Source organism: Mesocricetus auratus, unplaced genomic scaffold (assembly GCF_017639785.1).
Source record: "Mesocricetus auratus isolate SY011 unplaced genomic scaffold, BCM_Maur_2.0 Super-Scaffold_100004, whole genome shotgun sequence".
Classification (NCBI taxonomy): Eukaryota; Metazoa; Chordata; class Mammalia; order Rodentia; family Cricetidae; genus Mesocricetus; species Mesocricetus auratus.
In genome coordinates, this window is record NW_024429189.1 from 76,407,847 (window position 1) to 76,421,858 (window position 14,012).

A 14,012-nucleotide genomic window follows, 5' to 3' on the forward strand; every position below is an offset into this window, starting at 1 on the left:
TTCTGTTTATATAAGATGTTTCACAGCTGAGACAATTATCTAGTCATAAGTACTTATTTCCCGTATTAACAACACGTGAGGTGACTTCACGGGGAGACTTAACCCAAGTTCCTGAAACTCATGACAAATACTACTACTCTTTTATGAATTTGCAATGAATGCTGTTTTCACTATACCTTCCTATATTTCTATTTTTTGATCCCGTGTCTTTATCTAGCAGTAGCACAGTCATAGTTCAGACTTCCACACCACACCCTACTACCACCACCATTATCATACTACAGCAGTTGGCCTTAATGTTTTTCTCTACTACAACCAAACTAAAACTTCAGTGCCCTGCCCCTACTGTAAGCTATGATGACTGACCAAGCCTGGCACCATCCGGCACCTCATGTGTCTAAAGTTGGCTATTACCTACCATTGTACTCTCTACTTCAGTTGTTATTAGCTGACTTGCACTTGTTGTACTTGTGATCTTCTCTTCTGGTGTGATCATTGGTCTACTGAGACAAGAACACACTAAAATGTCAATCTTACAATAAACCCAGGATGTGTGATTGATTGGGTAGGAAGAGTGGTTGCAGGATAAGAGGTAAGGAAGATATGGCATTTATTGTTTTCTTTGTTGTTTTGTTAGGAAAACAGTTGCAACTGTTTGGAAAACATGTTTGTACACTTACTTGATTTTCTAGGTGAAAAACTATAAGGAGATCCTGTAAGATGAATCAGTTCAGCTCTCACACTTTAGTCAAGTAAACTGATCTCCATAAAGGCCATGTATTTGGCTTGAGCTGACATTTGTTTCAAGACTGAGCATATCACTAAAAATCAAATGACTCATAGGTCAATCCTCTAGACATATCCTGGTTCCATAAAAAGAGTTTTTATCCAAAATACAAGATATATTTCTTGAAGTATAAAGGTGAATTATGTAAATGAATTGTGTTGGCTAGTTTTATGTCAGTTTGATGCAAACTAAAATCATTTTTAAAGAGAAAATCTCAATTGAGAAAATGCCCCCAGCAGATTCACCTATGGGCAAGCCTGCACTACATTTTCTTGAATCTCAAAGGAACAATTCTTTGTCTAAGTCCCTACTTAGCACTGGTATAAGAAGTATTTTATTTTAACAAACCTGATAAGGAGCCTTTGTCATTACTGAAATGTTAATACTTTTTGTTTCTTACATTGGTCTTGAACATAATAAACTGATAATCATAAGAATAACCCCAACCTCCCCACCCCCAAATCTAAATCTGTACTTTAGACAATCCATGTTCAACTGTAGACTAGAAAAGAATATTTAAAAAAAATCAAACTGGAATATCAAATTGTTTTGCTAGAAGAAAATCCAGGCATTGTTCTATTGTTTGATTGTTAGCTTACTGATCCAAATGTCTCCAGAAATGCACTTTTGTTTTCTGTTTTTGTTGTTGTTGTTTGTTTGGTTTTTTTTTTTTTTTTTTTGAGACAGGGTTTCTCTGTATTGTTTTGGAGGCTGTCCTGGAACTCCCTCTGTAGACCAGGCTGGCCTCGAACTCACAGAGATCCTCCTGCTTCTGCTTCCCGAGTGCTAGGGCTAAAGTCGTGTGCTACCAACACCCAGCCCAGAAATGTACTTTTAAACATGCTAAAACTGCTGGTATTTTCATAATCTCTGTCCCCTCTGAGCTGATATTTTTTGTATTATGATTAATGAATTTCAGGAAAAACGAGTAAATTATAACTGGTAAATTAGAGGGTAGCTGGCCGTAGGGCCCCAGACAGAAGAGCATAGAGAAAAATGGGAATATTCAAGAATTTTTTCCTGGGATGATGCTTGTAAGAAAAGTTAAGAGGTGAGAGAGAGAATTATATAGCATGCATCTCAACACTGGTCTGTGGACTGAACTAACTTGATCATAGTTTATCCTTGAATGAATCTCTTTTTGGTCAGTGCTACCAAATTGTTGGAAGACAGGGATTATCCATCTTTAGAAGTAGTAATCAAGGAATGCCTCTTTTGGTAGTAACATTTAAATGAAAACTTTGGTATGACTATTTTCACAATATTGTGAACAAATTGGATCAACAGAGAAGCTGTCATCATAATATACCCTTTTCCAGGCGCCTAATATTCATGTTTTGAAGAAATTTAAACTCTCACCTTGCTGGTGAGTTCTAGACTACGTATGCCTAGAACTTGCCTAGTTTCATGTTCAGCTTGACACAAACTAAACTCATTTAGACAATAAGGTTTCTTATTGTCTAAATTTCTCAATGTGGTTTTTATATAGTAAAAAGTAAAAACTTAGTGTCCACATGAAATGTTATATTAAAATTAACCTAAGTTTTTTAAAAAATCTAAAACACATTGTTCATTGTTGTCCCTAGGTACTAAATAAAGATCTTCATTGTCACCAATTTCACCTCCAGACCAAAGACCTGAAAACACAAATGGCATACATGAAGGCTCTAGCTTGTCTCCAAGAGCAGCAGCACAGTCAGACTGAGGCGTAAGTACACAGCATTGGGCAGTCTATCAATTTTACTGCTGCAGGAAATTGAAGTTTTTCTGATAAGGGATTCATTAATGTGAATTGTTTGTCAGCTTCAGTAAACCCACAGGAAGAAAACATTAAGATGTGAAGGACTTTGTTCTTTACTAATAGCTAATTTTTTAGAATACTTTGTAGTTTTTAAATTAATTTTCTTCTTTTAAGATTTTGGTTTTGTGTTAAAAAAATTTTTACCCAGTCTTCAATTGAATCTGGGTCCCAGTCTAATGAGCCTCAACCCGCACCTTGCCAAACTCTAAGCTCAGACCAGGAGACATATCCTGTTTGCAAGACCATACTTCTGTAGTCACAGGAGATATGCATCCAACCAAAAAAGTCCATGTACTCAGATCTCATTAGTATTACTACTCAGATCTCATTAGTATTACTAGCTCTTAATGAGTATCAGGTGCCTTGATTATTTTATAATCTTTGTGAATTGAGTAATTTTCCTTGAAATTTTCACACATGTACATAAAACATGCTGACCATTCCCTCTCATCTCCACCCTCTCCCATCTCAATGCTGCTTCCTCCCTATAGATCACCTTTCCACCTTTGTGTATTTGTAGGGTGTGTGGTTTCTTTGTTTGATTTTGGTTTGGTTTGGTTACCCAGCAAGTTTAACCAGACCCATCTGTATGATCATTGGTTTGGAGCTATCCATGGAAGTCTACTGGGCTCAGCAATGGATACACAGCTGAAGACAGTGGTTTCCCCTTCCCAAATTCTTTCACCAGTAATTTAGCAGTAACTGGTAGAGCACCTTGAGCCCCTCTCCCTTCCTGTTGATTGTTGCCAATCTTATGTGAACCCAGTGTTGGTAACAGCAATTTTTAAAGGTTCATGAGCACAGTGGTTGTATTTAATTTAGTCTAATGGCTTGGCCTATCAAGAAGCTGTAGGTGAACCATGATCAAAAAAGTGGCAGAGAGAGATTGGGGACTTGTAAAATGACAATTTTTGAGTCAGGTCCCTACCCCCAGGGTCACACAGAAACTACTAGGATTATGGAGCCTGGTTTTCCTAATTCCCATCCAGCATTCTCTTTGCTCTGTACTGAATGTATTAAACATATGTTGGATGGAATTTCATTTTCTTACAAAGCAGATTTGAATTGTGAAAGATTTTGATATTGATGTTTCCATGGGCACTAAAGGAGAGAAGGAAAGAAATAGTCTTTAGGAAAGGATATTTTAACCTCACCTAGACTGGCTGCAGGCTTCACAAGAGAATTTGCCAAGTAACATTATAAAAGAAAACATAGAAAAGCATTTTAAGGATATAATACTTTTCCTGTTGTATATAAGAACTGCAATAGTGTGTTTAAAGCTTAACGTTTCTTTCTCCTTTCTTGTCATCTTCTGTTTGCAGAGTATTGAATGCTTTACTTCCAGCCCTAAGGAAAAAGTATTGCATGTCAGAAGAAGCTAACACGTCAAACGCTGCTTTTGATTCTGACTTCAAAGATATTGAGCATTTGGTAGAAAGGAAGAAGGTAGTGGCTTGGGCTGACCAAACTACCGAACATTCAAACCAAAATGATCTTCCAGGGATTTCTCTTCTTATGACCTTCCCACAGCTTGAACCAGTTGAGTCTATTCCTTGTTGTAAGTACAACTTTTTATTTTTTTCAGCAAGGGGTAGCATTATTTCTAAGGAGATTATTTATATTCAAGTCTACAGAACAGTTGATTTCCTTTTTAATAGACTAGTTATTTGATGACTGCTAACAAGAAAGATAGCCTCTAAGTAATTTTAATTAACAAGAATCTCCCAGGACCTACCAGCATGTGTTTACTGATGTTCTGAATAACTAGTAGTTATGTTTATTTCTCATTCTTAGTTAAATTTTAAATTCAATTAAAGACTAAATAATAAATGATATTATATTCTATGATATATAATAATCTAAGCTTAAGCTCAACTAACACTATAAAATTTCCTATTGCTACATTAGTTATCTCATTTTTCTACAAATTGTTACATTTTCATTACAAAGCTAACATAAAATTTTGGTTTAAAATGACACTTTCTAGCAATGTGGAGTAACAAGCAGAATGCCCTGTCTTTGATACAACTGATGTTACCAATCTGGTCATTGCTATGTGCTCTCTCTCACTTGCACATTCTATCTTCCCTTGAGCTCTAGGTTTGTTACACAAGTATGTTTTTATTGAGTAAGCCTAGCTATTTGTTAGGTTTCACATGAGTGCTAGCACATTACATTTTGATCTGCAAGTTTTCTCGGTTCCTTAGTTTTCTATAAACATTTTAAGTGTGGCTACGTCAGAAATTTAAACGTTTGAAAGCCTACAAAATAAATTTGCAGTGATTTAATCAGTGCTCCGTTAGATAGTGCATTGGAGATTATGCCTGTATGTGTTACTCGGAATTCGCATTGCTGTGACCAAATACTTGAGAAAGGTTTTCTTTAGATCAAATATTTTGCAAAAGAATCAGTCCATGGTTGGACTTTGAGAGCCCATTCCCCACAGAGGGTTGCTCTATCAGCCTAGACACATGGGGGAGGACCTAAGCCCTACTCCAAATGATATGATAGACTTTGAAGATCCGCCATGGAAGGCCTCATCCTCCCTGGGGAGCAGAAAGGGGATGGGATAGAGGGTCAGTGTAGGACAGGGGAGCAGGGGAGGGAGAGGGAACTGGGATTGACAGGTAAAACAAGCTTGTTTCTAATTTAAATAGATAAAAAATAATCAGTCCATGGTCACTTGGGCAGATCATACTATGAACAGGGACACATGGTAGAGGAGTTGGCAGACAGAGAGCAGAGTGTGAGGAAGGGGCTGGGAGCCAAGTATAACCTTGAAATTTATGTGCCCAACTCTTACAGTGATGCCCAACCTCCAAAAATTTCCCAAACCTCCCAAAACAGCACCTATAGCTGGTTTAACACAAGAACCTGTGTGAGATAATTTTATATTCATACTATATCTGTGCATATTTGCATCTGTGCTTTCCTAAAAAATGATTTACTAGATTAGAAAACAGAAACAATTTTTTTTTCAGTTTAAGTACTTTGAATATTTTGAGTCTCAAAAAGTAAAAATTTCTTGTGTCAATACCTCAAAATCTCAGATGCCTCAAATCTGAAACTGAGAGCCAATGTGTGAATCAGAAGTTTTGGATTTTGGCTCATTTTGTATCTTCAAGTTAGATATGTCTACATAAATATTTCAAAATAAACAAGAAACTATCTGAACAATTATGGTCTCTAGTATTTAGGATAAAGGATACTGTACCTGTACCTAGTACTTATATAAGTATATGTTTCATCTTTATGTAAACCAGAACAGTAAACGTGCCTTTAGAATTTGTTACTATCTGGATTGGCATTGATGTGTCATCTAATATATATCCTCGGGTGTTTGTTGAGTTAGTCAGAGTTTTGTTGTTAGTTAGGATGTTAGGGTTTTTTTTTTTTTTTTCAGACAGGGTCTTAACTGTAATTCAGACTGGCCTGCAACTTGAAGCCAAAGCTGACCTCAAACTTGAAATCCTTTTGCCTCTACATCCTGAGTAAATAGTATGGCTCATAAGATTTTTGAACTTGAACTTGAAAGAATGTGTTTATGTTAAAGGGATTGGAAAATACTTCACCTGGAATAGGTTTTCAGAGTAGTTTATATATAGAAATTTAGTTTGGGGCTTGTTAAATTCGTCTTACAATATCTCCAAACTAAAGACATCATTGTAGGCAGTTAAGAATCTGAAAATCTGGAGAGAGGTCTTAAATGATGAACTATAGCTTTGATGATTGATAACATTTACATAATATTTAAAGCTGTAGAACTCGGTGAGACAACCATGGGTTATTAGCTTTTCCCTGTATTTCATCCCTTGCCCTTAACTTTAAGGTGTCAAGATGTCCTTTTGGGTACTAAAATTTTACTTGATTTTTTTTCTCAATGCTTTTGGAATCATTTCCATCCACTAAATGTATATTTTTTTCTTTCAATCTTCTCCTAATTGATTTAATCTAATAAAATATTTTTTTGAGAAGTCAGTTGTTTCTATGTATTTGAATGGTACCGTTATTTTACATATAATAAGTAGGAACATGAAAAAAAATTTTATGAAATCTTTACTCTCCTGAAATTTAGGATATGCACTACCATGCATGGCAATTTGTAGATACTTTATATTTTTTATTATACAGACTACTCTTAAATTTTTGCTCTGTATTAATAAACATTGTTTCTTATTTAGAAAATAATTTATTTCATTATTAAAATGTCAGTACCAATGTCAGTACTTTAAACTTTAGGATTAGATATATAACTTTAAATCTTTATGTTTGTGTGTCTATCAAGTGTATACCTGTCTTGGGTCTGAAAATAGAAAGCTCACTCACAGAGAACTGAGGGTAATGACGAATAAGTTTTATTTATGGAATTGATAAAATTTTGACATTAAATGAAAATCAAGACCTCCTCATTACCCATCTGGAAACTCATAGTTGTAGTATTTCTGTCTCTAACCTTTCTCTTGGTTTGTTTTTGTCCCCTGTGTTCATGGTTTGATCTTAAAGTACAATAAAAGGAAAAATACCAGTAGAAGCCTGTCTATTACGATGCAGATGCTCTTACTGAATGCATTCCTCTGTCAGTTTAGATCAACCCCAGAATTGTGTGCCTACAAGGCTATGTGTAAAAAACATGATCTTTACAATCTTCAAATGACAAATAGCCAGAAACAGAAATATTTATAGATAAATATTCTGTATTTTTCCCACTTTTAGTCATCACCAATAAACAGAAGTTGTATTTGTGGTCCTAAATACATTGCATTTGCCTCTTGCTCTCCAACTACAGTACGATGGTGTTTGCTTATTCACATGCAACCATAATATGTCTGTAAAGATCCTTTGCATTGTTTTGTTTTTTACTTTTGGTATATGTGGATGCTGAGAGAGTAAAACCAAGTAGGAATCATGTTTTCTGCTCTTTTCCACAGACAAAAACATCAAAGTGTTTTTGTTGACTTAACTCAAACTGCAGGATTAATCTTAAACCACTGTAGTAATTCTTAAGTACTTGGAAAATTATATTGATTGTAATATTTTGTTCACAATTGATACTTTCTTTACTGAAGTTAATAATATGTAGCCACAATAGCACAACAAATTTGCCCTATTGTATAGATACTTTCATAGCACCTTACCTTCTATTTCTGTGTGTTTGGTTTGGTTTTCAGTACTGTTTTAACCCAGGGCTCTGAACATCTAGGCAATTATTCTACCACTGACAAACCTCCACATCACCACTTGTTTGCTTCTTTTGGGGAGGGGTGTTTACTGTTGATTTGTTGTTGGGACTTTTTTTGAGACTGGATGTCCCAGTAAGTTGCCCAAGCTTAGGGTAGCCTAGTCAAGCCCTAGGATTTCTGTGTTAGCCCCCATTTGGCTAATTGAGTGCACCACTGTACCTGGTTACATGTCTTTGAAATTTCTTAATTTATTTACCTGTGTGATTGGCACCTATGAATTCCATGAGTCATAGATCTGTTAAAAAGAATCCAGATTTATGATTAGTGCAGTACAATCATTTTAGCTAGAAATGTTTGTAGAACTTTGCCCTCTTGTTTATTACTTTACTTTGTTTCCCATAATACCTTCTCCAAAGCACTAGCAAAGGAACAATCCTTGCCATCATTTTGTACCAAATATCAATTAGATCCAATGCCATTCATCAATGTCTCCCTGTCACATGCACCCAGCTTTTCAGCCTATGACTCATGTTTGCTAACTACTGCATTCTGTTTTTATACTAACTCACAGCTCTATAATAAATCTCTTAACATTTGCAACCATAAGCTTATGATAAATTAGTTCCTCTGGGTAAAATCATTCAGAACATGTGTTTTGGCGCATCAGGAGATGACCCTAGAAGGCCTGCCCAATTGTTAAGAGAAGTATTTTAAACTCATTAGTGACAAGTAATCTTGTCTCTTTATTGAAAGGAACCACCCATGAAGTAGTTCAATGAGCTGAAAAATAAATGTATTGCCCCATTGCATAAGAGACCATATGAATTGCCAGTTAGTATTTGTGTCTTTAGGATTTATTTAATACAGAGAAAGAGAAAAGAAATTGTTTTTTTATTTCTTAATTCCATTTATTTTAGAACATTCTGAGAAACTTTGATACAACGAATGAGTAATTAATATGAACTGGTTTTCATTTTCCTAGTCTCTCCTGTAAATCTAATCTGTATCCACCACCAAAGTATCTTCCAGTAAAGTGCAGATTTTAGGGGTACCTTGAAAGGCTTTTCTGAGCCATGCCTCTGCAGTTTCCAAGGTTTTTTTCTTCAATGCCAGATGCTGAACCCATTTTCTCCATCCCATACTCTGAACTATTGATATTGAGTCTTTTCTGCATTAAAAGTCTAATGCAAACTGACTCTAAAGTCTCAGTGTTAATGTAGATAGCTGCCTTCTCTGTTCCCAGCAAACTGTTAGAATTGGAAACGTTTCAGTGATTTAGTTGTAAGTTTTTTTTCTTCCTTGATTGTATTCACTTTTGGATTAATACAGTGGGTTTGTTTGGTTTTTTTCCAATAAATACTTTTGATTTGAGTAAATTGAGCCAAAAGATGTTTCATGAACTTGTATTGATATTTTGTTTTAATAACCTACTGAAGCTGTTTCCTAATCACATGTATATTTTTTCTTTCAACAAAAATGATATGATATGGTATTTGTAGATGGTCCATGGCTTTCCATTGGACCACATGAATCTACGTCATTTATTTAAGGGTTAAACACAGACCCCTGTGCAGCACTCTGACTGAGCTACACTTCAGCCATTAATTTCCTTCTGATTGCTATGCGTTATAGTCATCTAATGATACAATAAGGAAAACTGGGTTTGCTTGTATTTCATTCTTCTTAGAAGTAAGCCACTAAAATCTTTGTACATATGTTTGACATGTTGTCGAATTATCTCCTTAGAATACATCCCTCAAAATAAAATAGCTAGATCAGGTGGTGTGTATACATTTAAAGCACTTTATAGTCACCAAATTTTTCTTATGTCTAATAAAATTATATAATGTGTCTTCCTAAATGTGTAAATGAAAGTGAAAATGTACATGCTATTTGTCTAATGTAATTAGTTCTGAATTGATTATGTAATTATTTGATTGTGTTGTCTTTTCTCTTGTTTTTCAATGAATTGTTTTTCTCTGGTTATTACAAAATATACCTATGCATATATTGACAGAGATATATACTGTGCATAGATGAACTTGCCTAAATATGTTATTTATTGTTTCTGTAGTCTATTTAAGTAGACCTTATGGATTTGGGGAGGTTTGTAGTATGGGAATCCAGGGTTTCATAAATGCTAATTTTTAAAGAAACTCAATTTTAAGTTCTAAAGATATCCATTATTAACATAATTATTTTCTTTCCTAATAATAGTCAAGAGATTTTGTTTCTGTATAGTACCATATAACTAGCGTGGTATTTTCTGTTCATACTTTTGGTGTCTATGAAGATGCCTTGATTTGTATAAGTTACTATGTTAATCCTATTGTCATTATTTCATGTTACTGGATTTCTTTACCTGATCTACTTCCTGGTAAATCCCTGATAAACTGGTAAACAAGAGATGTGACTTCTGAGTTTCCCAACAGCAAATATTACTGACATTGTGAGGTGGAGTGTGTCAGTTTTCTTACTACTAAGCAGCAAAATATTAAATAAGGAAGTTTTAATGAACACTGAGATTGTCTAATACTAAATTCTTATTCTGGACTGAAATTGTAAACAGTGTAACTTTTCTGGTGGTCTACAATTAATCAGACTACTCCTTTAGTTAGAATATTCAGTAAAAGTATAGATTGCTGAACCACATTATTCCCATGACTAAGGAATGTGAAAGTTGCTGACATTCCTAAGTCATGGCAATAATTACTTTATTGCTTTAGTTTTTATTGTTGCTTTTATATTGCTTGTGGCTGACAGGAATGGTGTTGTTCCTACGTTTGGTGTGGTGGGATAGCTAAGAAGAGTAGTTTTGGTTTTTTTGGAGAGAAGTTACAAGTGTTTGAATATAGCCTGTATACCCAAGGGTGACCTTGAACTTGTGACTTTCAAGACAGTTATTTTGCTAGGAGAAAATATTTGTATGTGAATTCAGGTTTCTTTTTTTCTATAGTAAGGATTAAACAAAGCTAAGCATTTGATTTAAAATTATTTCAACAGAATTCTCTTTAATAGTGTATTGGTATAAGAAATAGTTTTCATAATTACTAAGATAACCACTTAACTCATTTCACTTTGAGAGGCTGGTGAGAGGGATCAGGAACCAAGAGTGTGCACTGTCCTTGCAGAGGACCTGAGCTTGGATCTCTGCACCCTTGTCAGAAGGCTTACAACCTCCTGTGACTGCAACTTCAATGAATCCATACCCCTCTTCTGGCTGCTGTGGACACCTGCACACACCCACGCAGATACACTGATCTTTGGTATAACAATGTCATTAGGAGGAGTTGGTTTAATACTGTGTCCTTTCAGTAGAATAACATTACTGGACTCTACCCTAGGACACTGGCCTATCTTGTCATAAGTTCTTAGCCAAGAATGGGTTTCATTCCAGAGTGAACCTTAAATAAAATCAGAAAGAGGTTGATTACTCCCATGATAATATCTATGCCACTATTACACCAGTGGGCATCTTGCCAGGCCAATCTTTTTTTTTTTTCTTTTTTTCTTTTCTTTTTTTTTTTTTTTTTTGTAGCTCACAGGATTCAGAGCTAGATATTATTGATGATTGCTTTTCTACCTCAATAGTATTCATCATATCCTCCAGAGCTATGTACAATACTAACCAGTAGTTGAGGCTTCCAGGCCATTGCCAGATTAATTTTTCCATATTCTTTGACTCAAGTATGTGGTCTCTTCAACAATAGGGTCTTACTGTAAAGTTCGGGAAGGCAACTAAAAACAATGCCAATGGCCTATAATGTTTGAGGATCTGTGGCACCTTACTGGTGAACTAACAGAAGTTAACCCATTCTTGGCACTGCATTTTTATTTTTTAGCCCCTGGTGTGTTGTAGGAGCATTGCTGCCCTTTTACAGGGTAACTCCATTTTAATTCTTGATGCATGTGTACGTACTCTAGGAAGCTATAGCAAGAGCAGGCTTCCATACATCTTTTCAAAAGGTATTTAGTGTTATTCTCCGCATACTCTCTACCCCTGCTCTACCTTCCAATCTGCTCCCAACTCCAGTTTAACCGTTCCTGTTTCCATATACACGCCCCTTTAAGTCTTTACACCAGTGCAGTCTATACCTCAACCTTCCTACCAGCCTTTCCTCGTGGCCCCTTAGTAATGTCTTAACATCTGGGAGGTTTCAAATAAAACACGCACCACTTCCCCAGCACATCTTCAGTGTTCACATTTAGAGTTAGTTTTTAAGAGTGACTTCAATGCACTAATCATCTTGCTTTTTAGGTCTGTTTGTGAACTTAAAACACATTTGTAGAAGCAGTAATCTCTAGCCATTATTCAGGAGTAGTAGACTAGTAGAAAACTAACTTTATCCTGAAATGTACCTTTCAAGAGGGTTCCTCGTAGCTTCATGCAGGTATTTTCAAATGCTTCCTAGGTTGTGAACATTAAGTGTAACAGAGGCTTATTAGACAGTGCTTTTCTTATAGGGATCTCAGAAAAAAAAGACTAGCAAATTTGCAGGAACCCACAACTATCAGTGTGTAGGTTTTTTATGTATTTATAGTTTATTTAGAACTCTTCATCTTCCCATTCAGTGGGTATGTAAGTCTAGATCCTTGGACTGTGGTAAGAAAAACTGAGAAATTACCTCAACCCCTTGTATTAACTGCACATGCTGATCACAAGTCTGCAGCCTGTCCAGAGAATAAAACCACATGGCCTGTGAACCGAAATAGCAATCCGAAAATCATTATTAGATCATGCAGATGATAAAAGAATCATATATGAAGAACCTCAGGGCCTCACTTTTTTATAAAGACCTTAATTTTCCTGTTTCATCTCTACCATGAATGTACAAATATAGCCTCCTGCCTCCAGTTGTTTAGGCTTAAAAGAACTGGTTTCTTAACAGCTGGTGTCTTCCTGCTTTACCTCAGACATCACTCCTGTGTGTGTGTGTATGTGTGTGTGTGCGTGTGTGTGTGTGTTTTAGAGGATGTCATGTAAATTACATAAAGCAGTCATTTTCCTAGTGGTGACACATTGTACCTGCCATATTTCCTTCTGCTCTGCTTTTCTGAGACGCTTCCCCTCTGTTTGTCGAACTTTTTATATATGCCTTGATTTGCATATGCTGACCTTTTGGTTATTTTTATCAATTAAGATCAAGGTGTTTACAAAATTAATATACCACTTCATTTAACAGATAAATCTTGCATATCAAGTCCATAAAAGATTTTTCTTTGTAACAGTAAAATTGTGAATATCCTATGTTTTATTTAGCTAGTCCCCACTTAATTTAATTCTACCCTTGTAGTAGAGGCTGTAATTATGTAATACTGGAGGATTTAGTTTCTGGATTATCTTCTTTTCCTTTGTATTTTCGTGTTAGGTCAGCTGAAGTTATTTTGTTAGTATATGCTTTTTCTTATGAAAAGTTGAACATAGAATTACGTTCCTGTGGTCCCGGCTACTCAAAAGACTGAAACCAGAGGATCCTTTGACTCTTAATTCAGTATGTTCTTAGACAACACAATTTCTCCCTACCTCCCACTTACCATATTATAGAGATTGGAGTGGAGCCTGGGATTTGGGAGCTATTCTGGAATCAGTCCCCGGTGATACTCAGAGATGACCTACTCCTTGCCTGAACTACTTACTACTTACCTCTGGTGAACAACAAACCATACTTTATAGCATTTGCATTTAATTTAATTCTAATGCTTTCCATACTTCTCCATCACTGCTGTAACTACCCTATGCAAGGTGTCATCATTTTTCACATGAGCTGTAGAGGCAGGCTGTTACTGACTTTCCTGTTTTATCTCTTGTCCATGCTAATTGGTGGTTGGTTGGTTGGAAGGGTCTTGCTGTGTAGCTCAGACTGCCCTTGAACTCTCAAGTCTCCTTCCTTAGCCTCCTGTGAACTAGATATGTACCATCTATTGTGGCTTTTTATGGAGACATTATGAAGGAATAGAATCTCCTTCCGGGTTCCTTTTTACCACTTCTATATTCTAAGTTTGAGAATTATGGAATCTTGATAAATAACATTATCTCCACTTGGTAGATAGCATTTTCTCCGGCTGAATTAGGTACATCTGCCACAAGCCAGCTCTTCTGGAAATTTACTGTATACCACTTTCTTCTAATGGAAAAGTACAGCAAATCCTTTTTGTCAACACAGGCCTAGCATAGTCAGTGGATCTTGGAGCCAATGGACTATATAGTAACCTTAACCGTACATATTCCACTTGTACCTTCCTA

The 14,012-nt window shown here is 35.7% G+C and overlaps 1 protein-coding gene across 1 annotated transcript in view; it reads left to right on the plus strand.

Moving 5' to 3' along the window:
- The window catches only part of Kif18a (kinesin family member 18A), a 53,798-nt gene that overhangs the window by 28,637 nt on the left and 11,149 nt on the right, over window positions 1-14,012 (plus strand). Inside the window, exons 12-13 of the mRNA XM_013119898.3 lie at window positions 2,374-2,495; window positions 3,911-4,146. Of these exons, the coding sequence (XP_012975352.1) occupies window positions 2,374-2,495; window positions 3,911-4,146 (358 nt within the window). The remainder of the gene's footprint in view (window positions 1-2,373; window positions 2,496-3,910; window positions 4,147-14,012) is intronic.